Source organism: Elephas maximus, chromosome 15 (genome assembly GCF_024166365.1).
Source record: "Elephas maximus indicus isolate mEleMax1 chromosome 15, mEleMax1 primary haplotype, whole genome shotgun sequence".
Classification (NCBI taxonomy): Eukaryota; Metazoa; Chordata; class Mammalia; order Proboscidea; family Elephantidae; genus Elephas; species Elephas maximus.
Window position 1 is genome coordinate 63,037,911 of NC_064833.1, and position 16,662 is coordinate 63,054,572.

Here is a 16,662-nt window from a genome sequence, read left to right on the forward strand (position 1 = left end):
AACAAGCACAAAAAAGAACATTTTAGAAAGAATAAAAAAGCTAACACAGAGCAAGGAATTAAATAGAGTAAGGAGGTATGTAAAAATAAAGTGTGGTGCTTAAAGAAGTTTTGTCTGGGTAAATTCAAGAGTTTTTAAATTAGAGGAATGAAGTCATTAGACTCATGTATTAGAAAGATACATCTAGTGACAAGATGGTTGGCCAAAGTGCCAGATTGGAGGCACCAGGCAGGTCTTGGTGAGTTAGATAAGCGATTTGAAGGATTAAAGTGCAGACAAAAAAAGTGGGCAGTTTCAAGAAGTAATTAAGAATTACAGCTGTTTGACTAGGAAACAAATTGAAGGAAGAGGAAAAAATTAGGAGAACTCTTAAGAATTTTGATGTAGGGTTGCTAAGAAATCAGTGGTGCCATTATATGAGATCTATAACAGAGAAAACAGGTTTGGGAATGGGGTGATATACTTGGTTTAGCATTGAAATATTGAACTTTAAGATGCTTTTGGGGAATCCATGTTGGATTGTCCAAGAGGCCAGTAGTGACCTCTGAGTTGGACATTAAGATATGGGATTCATCATTGTAAAGGTGTTGGTTGTGGAAGTGGAAGAAGTCATCCAGAAAGTGGAATTAGAGAGAGCAATAAGAATGGATCTCCAGAGAACCACAGTACATACTCTCCTCACTTATCGACATGGTCAGGTTCCAAAGACCAGGTCATTATGCAAAATCAGCCGATGTGAAAATGGAGGTTGACTACATCATTGTACAACAGCCAAATTACATCATTACATAACTACCAAACCACTGAGAATCATGGCCAGCCAAGTTGGCACACAACCTTAACCATCACGGCTAGTGTTACTCTTGCCTCACACCTCGTCGTTCATTACTGTCAGATGTACATCGTTAATGTGCAAAGTAGTCGGATAGCAGATTTTTTACTGTTGCCATAAATGGAAAATGTCAGATAAAGAGAGAGTTGATACGTGAGGAGAAGGTGTATTTAATGGAGAAGTAGAGAAGGAGAAACCAGTCAAGGAGAGTGAGGAGTTTCCAGAGAGAAAGGAACAAAAACACGTACACACACAACACCTGGAAAAAAGGAAGACAAATTAGACATTTCAAAAACAAAGATTCTCTGGTGAACAGGGTTAAATGCCACAGGGTAGGCAATAAATTAGAAAATATAAATATTCATTATATTTGGCAATTAGGATTCATATACTTCTTTCTAATACAGAGAGGGATAGTGGTGTCTTTTTCTTTGTGCATGATTACTGTTGAGAGGAACTACTGATACCACTGGCAGTCATTACAGGGTATGATGGAACATAGAACTCTACAATATCACAAGGTAATTTTGCCCAGTTATGGATGTCCAGACTTTGGGTTAGTGCCTATATACGTGGCAACTATCCCTATGAAGAAATGAGCACTATAGGATCTAAAAATACAGCAAACAAACGTTAAGGAGAGATTGTGATTGAAGGAAAAGGACATATCCACACATCATAGGTGAGATTTTAGAGGGAAACTGACTGTCTTTTGGGATATGTAGATTCCATCCTTAAGAAGACTTTATTATGCAGCTATATTCTGCCACACTAATATCAGCTGAAATTATAAAAACACTAAATTTGATTTTAGATGAAGCATGAATCATCTGAATCATCATCACTTTAATTTCCATACTGGTCAGGGCTTCAGTGACAATTACTGAGAGTCCAGGAGCTACTAAAGATGCCTTAGTAACTATATTGAGAAAAAATTAATGGGAAGTCAAACTGCAAAAGAATAAGAAGGAGAAGAAGCACGAAAACAGGCAGCATAGATTATTATTTTGAGACACTTAAGTAGTGAAGGAAAGAAGGCAGCTTGAGAACTTGAGCACATTTGTGAAAAAGACCAAAGTCACTGAAGGGGAAAGAATAATGAATAGACCTCCAGTTGAAGTCATAAGGGGATAGTTTAAAAATCCCAGATGAAAGCATAAATCTTGGAAAATAAGAAAATTTCTTCCCCAGGGGCATAATAAAAAAGAGCTGTGCAGCACTTATGTCCAAAGTAAGGTTGCAAACAATGAATAAGCACTGTTATAAGTTTTTTATGTAGCCTGGTGGCACAGTGGTTAAGAGCTACGGCAAGCTATTAACCGAAAGGTCAGCAGTTCAAAACTTTTCATAGTCATTCAGCATTCGGAAGACAGGTAGAAAGAAGGCAGTGCTACTGATTGGGCAGAGGCAGCAGAAAGACAAGAAAGAAGGAAGTTGAGAGCACTGAGAAGAATGATCAATAATGGACTGCAGGCTAGGAGGAGGGTTGCAGAGGAAACATCCATCTTGATATGATCAATAATTACATGTGGTACACATTACAAAGTTAGTGGTTACAGTAAGGTAGTTCTGTTAATTTTGACTTTAAATGGGAGGTGACCAGGATCCCAAATACCCAAATCCTTGACAGATGCAAAAAAATATACAATAGAGAAAAGACAAAAAAAAAAAAACGTTGCTGTTGAGTTGATTCTGACTCAGCGACCCCATAGGACAGAGTAGAACTACTCCCTAGGGTTTCCAAGACTAAATCTTTACAGAAGCAGATTGCTGCAGCATTTGGTGGGTTCCAACCTCCAAGCCCAGTGCTTTAACCACTGTGCCACCAGGGCTCCTAAGAGAAGAGATACTAGCGTTTTGTTCAGATTCCCTATATAGTGGTTTACCTTTGTGGTCTGAGTAAGATGAATTTAACTGCCTGCACCCTCTTTTACTTGGCTGGACTCAAGTTAAGTGCTGTTTATATGCCTCATTTCTCCTGAGCCCCACCTTGGTTTCTGGTTGGCCTTTAGTGGCTGTATGTGGTAAAAGTAATACGAAGAAAAGAGAGGAATCCAAGATAAAAGAATTTAAACTTTCTTTGCTACGGCTGCTAACCAAAAAGTCGGCAGTTCGAATCCACCAGGAGCTCCTTGGAAACGCTATGGGGCAAGTTCTACTCTGCCCTATTTAGGGTCACTATGAGTCGGAATTGACTGGACGGCATTGGGGTTATTTTTTTGCTTCTCTATCCCAAAATGTTATCCTTAATGTTTTTTATCCCAAAATGTTATCCTTAATGTAGAGAAGCTATTGTGTATCTTCGTTGTTGATTCAAGTGGTTCTCAATTTGGGGGCTGGTGGTAGCAGCTGGGAAAGAAGATAAAGCCATGCAGGAAGTCTTTTCAAGGGGAAAAGTGTGTTTGTGTGTGAATGTATATATGTGTATGTGGGTGGTGGAGGACTGCTGTAAACACTTTCAGGGAGTTTCCATAAATGCCGTTCTTTCTCCTGATCAAAAATCACCACTCGGCAGGTGAGCAGGTAAGAACCACAGGTGTGATATCGGAATTAAGATCTAGGAGGTGGAATGGTTTCGGTTGATAACACAGTCCAGGAAGTGGACTACTAGAGTGGAACAAAGGCGGAAATTATCGGAGTAAATGCCAGCGAAGACTGGTAGGCTGCATGCATACACCCCAGGATGGCTAAGGCGTGGATTTCTCCACCACCTGCAGCACTGTCTCAACTGCTGAGTATATTGTGTGTGTTCAATAAATACTCTTAATAGACTGTGTACGTTTCAGAAAAATGTGTTAGTTTTAATATCAAGTATGTGAGCATGCAACATTGCTAAATACAAAAGTCATACAAGCTCACAAATGACTTCAGAGACTGCCACTTTTTAGATTAAGGAACAAGAATTAAGGCCAATGAAAACATCATAAATCATAGCTCCTTTTCTGTTTTCACTTGATGAGTAGTACATTTTCTCCCTATTGCTACAGGATTCACACAGAAGCTTACTGCCCCGAGGTTACTTTTTTTTTTTTTTAACCCATTATTGCTTCTCTGAAAAGAAATGAAAATATCATTCATCTTATAAGATGGTGCATTGCCACTATGTCTGAGTAACACTCAGGAGTCGGGCAGTTACAGTGTGCAGATCTGGGGTATTGCCTAAAAATTGGAGGGCACACTGTCTCTTATGTGTCGAAAAACATTTCTATGAATTTATGAGAGTAATATGTTGGCATAAGATGCTTATATAAAGGATGATAAATTCAACAAGTTCACACGTGTGGAAACGGGTCAAAAAACTGAAATCTTCAGGTTTCTAGTTAATTAAACAAAATGAGTAGCGTGGCACATAAAATATCCAAATCATGCTAAGGTTACAGACTAAACCCCCCCCCAAAAAAAAAAAACCCAAACTGTTGCCGTTGAGTCAATTCCGACTGGTAATGACCCTATAGGACAGAGTAGAACTGCCCCATAGGGTTTCAAAGGAGCACCTGATGGATTCAAGCTGCGAACCTTTTGGTTAGCAGCCGTAGTTCTTAACTACTACGTCACCAGGGTTTCCAGGTTACATACTATATACCAAAAAAAAAAATATCTTCTGGATGTTTGAAGTATAACACAGAAAGAATAAGTTGTAATTGACCTTCTTTTAAAGAAAATGCAGTCTGTGATCCAGTCAGAAACCCTGGTGGCGTAGTGGTCAAGTACTACGGCTGCTAACCAAGAGGCAGGCAGTTCAAATCCACCAGGCATTCCTTGGAAACTCTACAGGGCAGTTCTACTCTGTCCTGTAGGGTCGCTATGAGTCAGAATCGACTTGGCAGTGGGTTTTTTGGATTTATGATCCAGTCACATCTGGGCCTTTACCCATCTAGATGAACTTGAGCAAGACAGTTCCTCTTTCTGCCACTCAGTTTCCTTCTTTAAAATATGGAGACTGAGCCAGTCCATCTCTTAATGTTCCCTTTCAGGTAAACATGCTCTGTAACTGGCTTTAATTTTTTGGCATGTGAAGTCAGAAGCTCCCCAGAGATAGATGCACGTGGGTTCAAATCTTAATTTCTGATTACTTTTGAAGCTTTGAAAAGTTATGCCTTATTGAAACCAATTTTCCTACACTGTGAATTGGGATAGTGATAATTCTCTAATAGAATTGTTTGAGGATTAAGTGGAAAAATATGTGCTGCAAAGTTATTAACATAGAGACTATTGTTTAGGAGGCATTCAATGCTTTGGTTTCCTACCCTTTCTTTCCATTCTTAAAAATTCAGATCCATGTGTATTATTGACTTGCAAATAAAGGAAATGACAATAAAGTTTGGAGGATACTGTGAACTTCTGCTGAGCATTTTGGAAAGTCAATTTTCATCTTCCCAGTTTGGGAAAGCTTCTGTGTTTGAATGTAACAGACAAAGTAGCAGTAAAAGGTCAAACTAAATCAAAAGCTCCATATGACTTTGCAATTTAGCACTGTTATATATTCAAAGACAAGCATGACACCACATGCATTAATAATAGTGTATCACATAGGAATATAAAACCTCCACATAGTCTCAGCAGTGGTCCCAAAATCACAGGAGATCGGTTCGGAATCCACAACTTTAAGGTGGAGAGAACTTTACCTAGATTCATAAGAAAACTGAGGATTGTTAATGAGGATATTGAACTACATATGGGTTGGATGTTTTAAATGGACTACTAGAGAGAGTCTAAAAAAGCCCCACGAACCTCTTTTCACACTTGTGAGTCTACTAATAGATGATTTTTTAAAATTTTAACTGGACATTTTGCCTCTTAATGGATTAGATAGAAAGAAGTACTCCAAAATTTAATATTTTCCCTTTCTAGTCTCTAAAAGACTCACACTGATTTTTGTTTTTTTCTACTAACATCTGATCGAGGACCAAATGAGACCCATATCCTTATCCCAGTCAGTTAAAGACTACCGTGAAGGGAAATGTAGGTAGACTTACCTTTCATCCTGTGTGCAACTACAAAGAGGGGCTGAGTTGCTGGTATGTCCACATAGATTACCTGTGGAAAAGCTGCTGTATCTGCTTCACCTGAGACTGTATCTAAGCCCTCGAGGACCACTAAACGGGCTTTTGATTGTACAGGGGCTTCATGTTATCTGATATATATCCACTCATTCATGAACCACTGGCAAATTACTGGTTCCTTATTTATTACCACTGACAAATGATTTCATAATACTGACCAGAGGAATTACACAGCTCACAGAAAATGTCCATACAATAAGTACCATGATGTCAAAACACAGCAGAGACCATCCACAGTATTAAGGAAGATTTTTTTAGCTTCTAATGACGATTATTATTGTATCAGAATGCAAGTCACACTAATTATTAGTAAAAGTTTACAAACATTAAAAAGTGCATAATAACATTTGGATCTGATAGGGCTGGGAAAAAAAAAAAAAAAACCATGAAAAATACAACACGAGGGCTTTACTTTTGTGACTGGTGTCCACATGATTGCAAGGAGATCTTTTCCCCATCTTTTGCAGCCTCAAGGAAGTAAGTTGTCCTCCACATTTAAATAGTAACATACCGCATTGGAAGACACTTGATTCCAACGGAACAAAATATTTCCAGTTCTTAATATTATCTCGTCTTCTCCACCTTCCCAGCTCTCCAAAATTCTCATAATTAAATAAAAATATTAGTTGGGAAAAACTCTTCTCTTGGAAATGAAACAAAATTGATAGGTTGAATTCTGGTCAAACACACTGAATTCAGGCAATGTTCACATCAATGGGTATTGTTAAATGCCAATATGATAAAGGAATGGAGTCTTGATGACTCTATTAGATTAAATTCACTAACATTTAGTGATCAAGGGGAAAAATTTTTAAAAAAAGTGTGCTCTCTCCTGTGTACACCACCACACTATGGTAAGAAAAAAAAAAAAAAAAGCCAGCCCTTTTAAAAATGAGTGGTATAAAAATTCACAGTAACATACATCATTTTTGTTTTTCACAAGCAATCAAAGAAGGGGGCAGTGCTGAGCGTCTATACTGTACGATACAAAACAGTGTAAATAACACAGCAGTAACACATGGATCTATAATTCTAAAAACAGTGCTTTCTGGATGGTTCTTTTACTGGGTCAATACTTGGGCCAGAGATCTTTAAACTCTGGCGTTCAATCAACCCTTTGCAATTAGACACAATTAAATCCTCTGACATTGTGAGGGGCCAGATGCTACAGGAAGAATCATCATCTAGTGTCGGTGCTACTCTCTACAAGCATTTCATCATGTGGTCAAGTGAAAGGATCCATACAAAAACCACGTCCAAACACAAGCCACATGATCTCAACCATTGCTAATGACAGAGGTAGAGAAAAGTCTGTCTGCAGCCACAGCCTCTGCCCCCATTTTTAACATGTTAATGAGCAGGTTCCTGCAATGCAGCACAGCCATTTTCTTTTCCCCCTTTTCACTCATAGAAACGAATGCATTCCAGCCAGGCCTGGAGATTGGAGACATCCTCAGGTGTTGTTCAAGGTCAAAGTGGGGTGTTAGCTTTCGGATTTTGCTGCCTCCGCCTGGCCTTCTCCACTTTGTTCTGTTGTGTTTCGTTGTGCATCTTCTTCACCTTCTGTAAGAGATAATGAAAAAAATGCAAAAGGCAAAATAAAAACTATTGCTTATATTAACTGGCTTTCAATATATCATATTGGAAACTTCAGAAACACTCAAGAAATCTGAAATCCTCAGAAAGGCGTGCGTATTTTCTTGGTTAAGCAGATCACCATCAAGAAAATGGTGTACATATTTCAAGGACCGGCTAAATCAGGTCAGCATAACTCAAAAACAAAATAATTGAAATTGCAGAGTAGTTAGTGATCATCTAGGCTTTTGTCAAATAGGTAGGAAATATAAATATAGTTTCACAAGTCGCAATTCTAGACATCTTTAGTCAGAAATCAGAAATGGGGAGTGAGTTTACCTTTTTTTACATCTTCTGGTCTTATTCAAGAAATATATGAAAATTTCATTTTCTGTTATTTATAATACAGCTTATTTCTCACAGGTTTTATTAGTTCAAATTAAAAACATGAGTGGAAGATGAAAGGACATCATTTGTTGTCAGCTGGCCAGTCACTTGGATACTCAAGAAGGTCTCTGGACTTCCTTTAGAGAACACGTGCTCAATTCCAGTAAAACCACCCTCCTAACTGTACCCACAGTGGCAATCTCAGCCAGCAACACAGAGAACACTAAAACTGAACAGTGCTTTCACCCAATATGAGGTCACTTTGTAGACAGCCCTTGACTCTAATACTCAAATATCTGCATTGTTACTTGGTTACTAGGCAACCAATATGGCTTTGTGGTGTAGTGCATCACTTAATACGGCGGCCGTCTTAGCCGTGTGTGATCTTGTAAGTCCCACACAGTGATTGGGTGACAGTATGCAAATAAGGTGAATGGGGGTCTCACGGGGGTGGGACCATGCAAATTAGGCATATGGAACCCTAACGAGGGGATTGTCCAGTTAGGCTATCTTAAAAAGAGACATGAGGAGAGAGAGAGGAAGAGAAGCTGTGACACAGAAGATAGTGAGAGACAGTGGCAGTAGCAAGAGCAACTGCAGCGCAAGATGGCAGGAACCAGGAGACCAGCAAGAGATGGTTGTGGTGGATTTTGCTGACCCTTGAAGTTAAGAGCTGTAACACTTGCCTAAGGAGAACCATCGGCAGAGGGCAAAAAGAAGCTGTCCTGATCAAGAACTGTGTCCTGAGTTGTTCTGTTACTTCTGAGTTGTTCCTGATCCCGAGTTGTACCCTGTTACTTCCCTAATAAACACCATAATCATTAGTATTGTCTGTGTTTGTGTGTGGCCATTACAATAAATTATTGAACCCAGCAGAGACAGTAGAGAGTGCTGTGTGAGGGAAGGCTGGTGTCAGAATTTGTATAAAGGTTGGAAGGGGGGAGGGATGTATGACCTCCATCTCAGGGAATCAGCCCTGGGCTGATGATGATGGCGATTCTCTTTCCTCTCCCTCTTGAAGTTAGAGGAGGACCTCTGACACCACACTGCCATTTTTGCAGGCTTGGTGGACAAAAATATTTTTGGGAATTGCAATAATATAAGTTATAGCAATATTTGCTAAGAGTTTGTTACTGTAATTCAAATGGATGGAGGTAAGAAGGTTAGTCCATTCTTTTTTTGGTGGACAAAAATATTTTTGGGAATTGCAATAATATAAGTTATAGCAATATTTGCTAAGAGTTTGTTACTGTAATTCAAATGGATGGAGGTAAGAAGGTTAGTCCATTCTTTTTTGGTGGACAAAAATATTTTTGGGAATTGCAATAATATAAATTATAGCAATATTTGCTAAGAGTTTGTTACTGTAATTCAAATGGATGGAGGTAAGAAGGTTAGTCCACTCTTTTTTGGTGGACAAAAATATTTTTGGGAATTGCAATAATATAAATTATAGCAATATTTGCTAAGAGTTTGTTACTGTAATTCAAATGGATGGAGGTAAGAAGGTTAGTCCATTCTTTGGATCATAATGTTGCAGGTCAGTTTCTCCTTTATTCTTAACAAATGTTCACAAAACATCTCCCCATACTCCACTGGTATTTAATCTTTCAGGGAATTAAAAGCAATTCCTGTACATAAAAATTATGTTCTGTTCTAAATGGGTTCCAAGGATATGTAACCAGACATTATATATCATTTTCATATATTACTTTTATTATGAGAGTAATGAACAGGCTCCCAGGATGTGCAGATGGCATGAATCTGAGTGTGCAGATTAGCATCCAAGAGGAACTTCATAAATGGAAGAAGCTCTTGGTAACCAAAGAATGAAATCAAATTAGGACAGATGCAAACAGTAGAATATTTAAGGATGAAAGTGACTACATAAATACAAGATGAGAAACTAGACTCCCATGGGGCTTGGGACTTTCTGGGTATCTAGGGACACTTCTCATGCCTTAGCATAATGCAACAAACACAGAGCTGTGGCAAAATAAATGGTTGTTAACAAATTGAGGTAAACATGGGACAGCAATGTTGCCAAGTATGAAATAAAATAAGATGAAACACTCAGGAATTAAAGAGGACATCTCTCAAAATTCTCAGTGATGTTTAATTTGTGATTATACCTTTGTCATTTTTTATATTTTAGAATTCCATATTATACAGTTATTAGCTTTAGTTCTTAAAATAATAAAGTCAGTGCTGTTTATACTTTGCCGAGTTCTGCAATTTACGATTTGAAAAAGAAACAAAATTTTACAAGGGCCTAGAGAATTGAAGGAAACCCTTGTGGTGTAGTGGTTTAAGTTGGCTGTTCGAATCCACCAGGGGCTCCTTGGAAACCCTGTGGGGCAGTTCTACTCTGTCCTGTAGGGTTGCTATGAGTCAGAATTGACTTGATGGCAAGGGGTTTTTAGAGAATTGCAATGAACATGCAGAAATGTTTAGAAAAAAAGATATTGGGAGGCATGAAGATATCTGAATTATTTTGCCCAGACAAAATTCAGTAATAATTTTATATGTTCTCTTGGATAACAGAACAGACTTGGAGCTAACGAATTATCAATTTTAGTGAAAACAGAAAAAGAAGGAATTAAAATTAAATAAAGGAATTAAATAAAAATGTACTACTAATAAGGGTAAAGTTAATGCATTCTGGAGTTATTTACGTAAAAAATTTTAAAAATACATAAATCTTTTAAAATAAATTAGCAAATTCTCAAAGGTGCTGTGGAAAAAGTGTATTTACCTACCTATGCCAACAAATTTAATTAATTTTCTTCAGCCTTTCTCAGAGCTGCTTTGAGAAGTAACTCCTGATAGCAATAATAGAGAAACAGTGAAACCTAAAATACACAGGTCTGTATATTCCAAGGAGCCCTAGTGGTGTAGTGGTTAAAGCTCAGCTGCTAACCAAAAGGTAGGCAGTTCGAATCCTTGGAAACTCCATGGGGCAGTTCTACTCTGTTCTATAGGGTTGCTATGAGTTGGAATCAACTTGATGGCAAAGGTTTTTGGTTATATATCGCAACGTGATGCTGACTGAATTTGAAAAGACCAATCTGTGATCTAATGTCCTTTCCCCATTGAATAAAATAACTGTCCATAGGTACTTAAAGGTAATGTTGACCCATTTCATTAGTGTGTGTATTATATATATTCAGTTTCCCAATAATTCAAAGGCATTTCCATAAAAATTCTGATAGCTAAAATGTATTGAGTGGTTACCACAACTGAAGAACTGTGCTAAATATTTTTTTATATTAGTTTATTAAATCTTCGAAACATTATGACTCCTTAATCAAGAGCCCCTTTTTACTTTTAAGGGTTATTTCGCACAGGTCTTTCTCAGGGAAACACATTCAGCCTTCATACTTGCAAAAGCTACTGATAGAGAAATTATCAGGGGACTCCTTACAATACTCAGAAGTAAGGCTGCCAAGTATTTTAATGTGTCAGGCTTGTTTTTTCTTTTTCATTAGTGTTAAAGAGAGAAATTGAAGATATCTTGCTTCGATTTTGTAGTTTTCTTACCCACAAAACACAATAGTCACTTTAAAGAAATCCCTGACCAAACTCACTCTGCCATCTGCTTTTGTTTCACCTGAAGTTGCAAATCCTTTCTTTCCGGTAGGAAGTCAGGCTTACTAAATTTGACTCTCAAAAGATACGGCTGGGTGGAGGGGCAAAGACTATTTTGTGAATTGATATCCTTTTGATCCCAGTAATGGAGCCCTTTGGTTAAGAGCTTGGCTGCTAACCAAAGAAGGTCAGCAGTTTGTATCCACGATGGCTCCTTGGAAACCATATGGGGGCACTTCTACTATGTTCCTATTGGGTCACTGTGAGTCAGAATCTACTCCAAGGCAATGGGTTTGGTTTTGATCTCAGTAAAAGGGGGAGGGCGGGGTTCAATCAATCATGCTTAAATTAGGCAGTGGTCAGTCTTCTATATTTCTCCCTCCTCTTCTCTTTATAAGCCCCATTTACCTAGCTTCTGGAGCCCTGGTGGTGCAGTGTTTAAGGACTCAGCTGCTACCGAGAGGCTGGCAGGCAGGGATGGATTACGCAATAAGCAAGGCACAGGTTTACTTGTGCTTACTTATTAATTTATAGTGCACAATTTTGGCTGTTTTTTACCATGATGTGCTGAAACCCATGTGAAATTGTGCACTACAGTTAAGTAAGTAAACACAATGCAAGCCCATGCATACCTTGCTTACTGGTTAATCCGCCCCATTGGAAGGTCAAACCCACCAGCGGCTTTGTGTGAGAAAGATGTGATAGTCTGCTTCCGTAAGGGCTACGGCCTTAGAAACTCTATGGGGCAGTTCTACTCTGTCCTGTAGGGTCACTATGAGTCAGAATTGACACAACGGCAATGGATCGGTTTTTCAGTACCTAGCTTCTCCGAGCCATTTGCTTTTGCTAGAGTCAAAATAGTCTACCTATATGCATGTAAAATAACTTCTCAGAACAAACCTCATATTCAAATTTCAGTGAGTTTTGATTATTTTTAATGTTAGTAAAGTCAGACTCCTTGGGTAAGAGTTAAAGACCCAATAATAAAACAAATTTTTCAAAATCCTCTCTACTATAAAAGAAACTTTTACCTAGGATTCACTCATATAACAGAGTATTTTACTTCTGTTCCCAATAAAATTGGTATTAAAGACCCTTTTCTTTTGAAATGGTTCTTGGAATTCTGATCTATCAGACTAACCAGTGAATCTTGTTAACCATGTAACTCCCTATTAAATGGTAGAAGTAGCCAACATTGTCCAAAGTAGGAGCTCCAACTCTTTAAAATATTCTACGTAGGCAATTTCAAAGCTTTTATAGAGATGAGTTGTTTTTTAAAAAATCAACATGTGTCTTATTGATTTCATTAGTAAAATCAGCTTAGGGATTCTGTATTATAGTGGAAAATCCTGTGAGGGAAGTCATTGAAAAGAGTGGAGTAATTAAAAAATTAGTCCCAGACTTTTATCTTGCCTAAGACTGTTTATAATTCTTTCTATTAGGTTATTTTCAAAGGTAGCTTTCCATGCCTTAATTCCCCTCTGGAAGCACTGCAAATCATTACACATACATAGAGAAGTGTGTGTCAGACTACTTACCTGTCTTATTGATATCAAGACCTGCTAATTTCAAGGCTAATTCATTGCTGTTGCCACTTGCAGAGGAAACCAGGATATCATGTATTGCATTTCTTCTACCTGTTCTTCCTGAAGCAATAAAATCTGCATATGTAGTTTCCACATCAGTCATTGCTAACAAATATCCACATAGCAGGGACTAAAAAAGAGAAAAAAACAATAGGTTAACTATAAGGTTGGTCAAAGACTGGTAAATAAACATTAACAAAGACACTCATTAAACTACTGCCATACAACATGAATGTGAAGTAATTGTTTTGTTTACATACCTACAAAGCAAATAGCGTTTTGGGAAACTTTTTCTATAAAGAGAAAGATAGTAAATCTTTCAGGCCTTAAATAGTTCAAGGTCTCTGTCCCAACTACGAAGTTCTGTGATTGTAGTGCAAAAGCAGCTGTAGATGATATGTAATGCATGAGTATGGCTGTGTTCCAATAAAACTTTATTTCCAAAAACAGGCAATGGGCTTGATTTGGCCTGTTGACACCTGGTTTAGATAATAAAATCCTCCTTCTCTAGCACCGTTTTAAGGAGCCCTGGTGGTGCAACAATTTAGTGTTTGCCTGCTGACCTGGAGGTTTGTGGTTGGAACTCACCCAGTGGCTCCACTGAAGAAAAGACCTGGAGATCTGCTATCATAAAGATTAAAAAGATTACAGCCTAGAAAACCCTATGGCGAAGTTCTAGTCTGTCACATGGGGTTGCTATGAGTTGAAATTGACTCGACGTCACCTAACAACAACAAAAGCACCATTTTAATGTCTTAAACTCCAGAGAGGTGAATTTGAGATTACTAGCTTACCAAGGTGGGGGTTGAGTGAGAGTGGCCTATCCTAGCAGAAAGCGAGTACATTATTTGTAAAGAGTCTAAGAACAATAGTGAAATGGACCAAAATCCAGTTTGCTTTTTTATTACCAGCGTGCACCAGAAATTGTAAATGTCAGTGATCAAATATTGCTCCCAATCCAGGAGGGCAGCTTCCTTGTGCTCCCCTTGGTATGCCATTGCTTGAAAGGAATAATGATCTCCCTGCACTGAATCTTTGAAATAAAATCACAAAGTAGTTGTTTAAATTTATCAAGAAGCCAATGAAAGTGAGCTTTCTAAAAAAAAAAAAACTTGGTAAGACACATATGTAAACATTTAATGAAGATACATATTTTCAAGGTAAACTATGACAAAAGACCATCAAATAAAAAAAACAAATCTTTAATTTCTTTTTCTATGTTTAAGTGTGTAGCTTTCCCTGAAGGTCAAAAGAGTAATGAATACTAAGACGAATTTCTGTCAGGCTAATTGATTTAAACAAATTATTCTTACTACTAACCTAACCTAACCTAACCATTTTAAAGACATATTACTATGCTTTTAGATGAAAAACTCATTGCATTCTCAAGAGGAAGGGGTCTTTTCAAAAGATAAGAACTGTGGAGAAAGCTAATACCAACAAGGGCACAGACACTGGCATTTTGAAATTACTTGCTGCCATTTATAATTTCAGATAACAGCCAGTAGCACATTCCTTTAAGCTTAGTCTCAATTCTCCCAATACACACTGGAGAAGACTTTTATATGCTCTTCAAGAGGAAACTGAAACAGCAAAGAGGGAAACATGCATAATACAAGTTTCGAAATAGGAAACATATGTATACTGTATACTTTATTGGAAACCCTGACTAGCATAGTGGTAAAGAGCTACGGCTGCTAAGCAAAAATTTGGCAGTTCTAATTCACCAGGTGCTCCTTGGAAACACTATGGGGCAGTTCTACTCTGTCCTATAGGGTCGTTATGAGTTGGAATCGACTCCATGGCAACAGGTTTGGTATACTTTATTGTGACTATAATATTTTCGGTAACATTGGTTTCCATTTACTTGACTATATCAATCATTCTCCCCCCCGCCCCACCCCCCGCCGGGATATTATTTGATGGTTCTAACATTTTATCTAAAATTTCAAAATATTTCTCAGAATATTCTAATCCTTGCCCTGCCACTGAATCATGTAGTCACTTGTGAAAGATCGCCCAATCTCCTGGTCTTCCATTTTCTAATAAGTAAATCAGGACAGCTGGATGACATACATGATTGTTAATGGCACTTCCAGTGAGGGTGTAAAAACAACAATCACTCAAAACTACTTCATTTCCAAAATCTTGAATTTTGAAATTCCTTTCTCTGGCCATAATCACCTATTCTTTTCTTCTTACTATCAGTGAATCTATTCTTCGTCCTGATCTTATCTTTAATTCCTTTAACTCTTTTTATTTTCATTTCTTCTAGGTCCAGCCTGGGCCAGTTGCATGTAGTTTCTTACTAGCCTTCAATAAGCCCCTTTGATCTATAGTCATCTCTGCCTTCTTAAGCCTCAAGCCTTGGAAAAAATCATGGTGCACTTTCTCTGACCTCATTCATTACTAACTGGCTGATTGTTACCAGAAAAAGTCACGAAATTGTGCCAATTGGCCCAACTAGAAATTTTTGACTCTATTATTAGTATACGCTCAGAGTTGCTCAGAAATTCATTTGTTCACCTCTAGTTGACTTTTCCTTATGCTTTCCCCTGTGGAAGGATTCCAAACCATTTCTAGTCCACAGACCCAGATACCACCCTACCATTTACCTTTATGAGATGACTTTGCATTTTCCTTCTCTGAGATGATACGGAATATCTGCTGCAAATTCTCTTAAATGTTGTCATGGATTGAATTATGTCCAATAAAAAATGTGTGTATCAATTTGTCTGGGCCATGATTCCTAGTATTATGTGGTTGTCCTCCATTTTGTGATTGTAATTTTATGTTAAAGAGGATTAGGGTGGGATTGTAACACCCTTACTAAGGTCATGTCACTGATCCAATGTAAAGGGAGTTTCCCTGAGATGTGGCCCGTACGGCCTTTTATCTTACAAGAGATAAAAGAGAAGCAAGCAGAGATTTGGGGACCTTAGACCACCAAGAAAGCAGTGCTGGGAGCAGAGAGTGTCCTTTGGACCTGAGGCTCCTGATGTCAAGGACCTTCCTTCAGAGCCAACAGAGAGAGAAAGCCTTCCCCTGGAGCCGGCGCCCTGAATTTGGACTTCTAGCTTATTGGACTATGAGAGAATAAACTTCTCTTCATTAAAGCCATCCACTTGTGGTATTTCTGTTATAGGAGCATAACATGACTAAGACTAAATGTCTTCCACTGCCAAACAACATTTGTCAGTAAAATTACCATTCTTCCTTTCCTGGATGAATTGTCCTTTTTTTTTTTTTAAGATACGCTATTGATTCTATGTCCTTCTTTCATCTCCTCTAGGACTTTGCTCCATTTATTATTTTTTTCCCTGATAATCTTCTTTCCCCTCTGTATTTCTCCCTTAAGTTTACAAGTATGTTCAAATCTTACCATACTTAAAAAAAAAAAAAAATGAACCAGCCATCTAACTGTATACACTTTCTTCAACCCTCATACACCTTTGAGTTACCATCTTCTTTCCTTCATTAAACATCTCAAAAAGGTTTAGCTCCTTTTATTTTCTTGTTTTCTTTGAAAAACCCTTTGGAACTTTTGTATTCCAAGGCTTTTATATTGCATGTTTTATATATAGATCTTTGTAGATTTATGCATCCCTGATGCTTACTATAAAAGTCTTTT

The 16,662-nt window shown here is 37.9% G+C and overlaps 1 protein-coding gene across 1 annotated transcript in view; it reads right to left on the reverse strand.

The window, feature by feature from the left end:
- Positions 1-3,714: 3,714 nt before the first annotated feature.
- Positions 3,715-16,662, reverse strand: part of PKIA (cAMP-dependent protein kinase inhibitor alpha) — a 111,295-nt gene continuing 98,347 nt past the window's right edge. Inside the window, exons 3-4 of the mRNA XM_049854466.1 lie at positions 12,984-13,161; positions 3,715-7,458 (exon numbers count right to left, since the gene is read on the reverse strand). Of these exons, the coding sequence (XP_049710423.1) occupies positions 7,379-7,458; positions 12,984-13,134 (231 nt within the window). The 5' untranslated portion in view covers positions 13,135-13,161 and the 3' untranslated portion in view covers positions 3,715-7,378. The remainder of the gene's footprint in view (positions 7,459-12,983; positions 13,162-16,662) is intronic.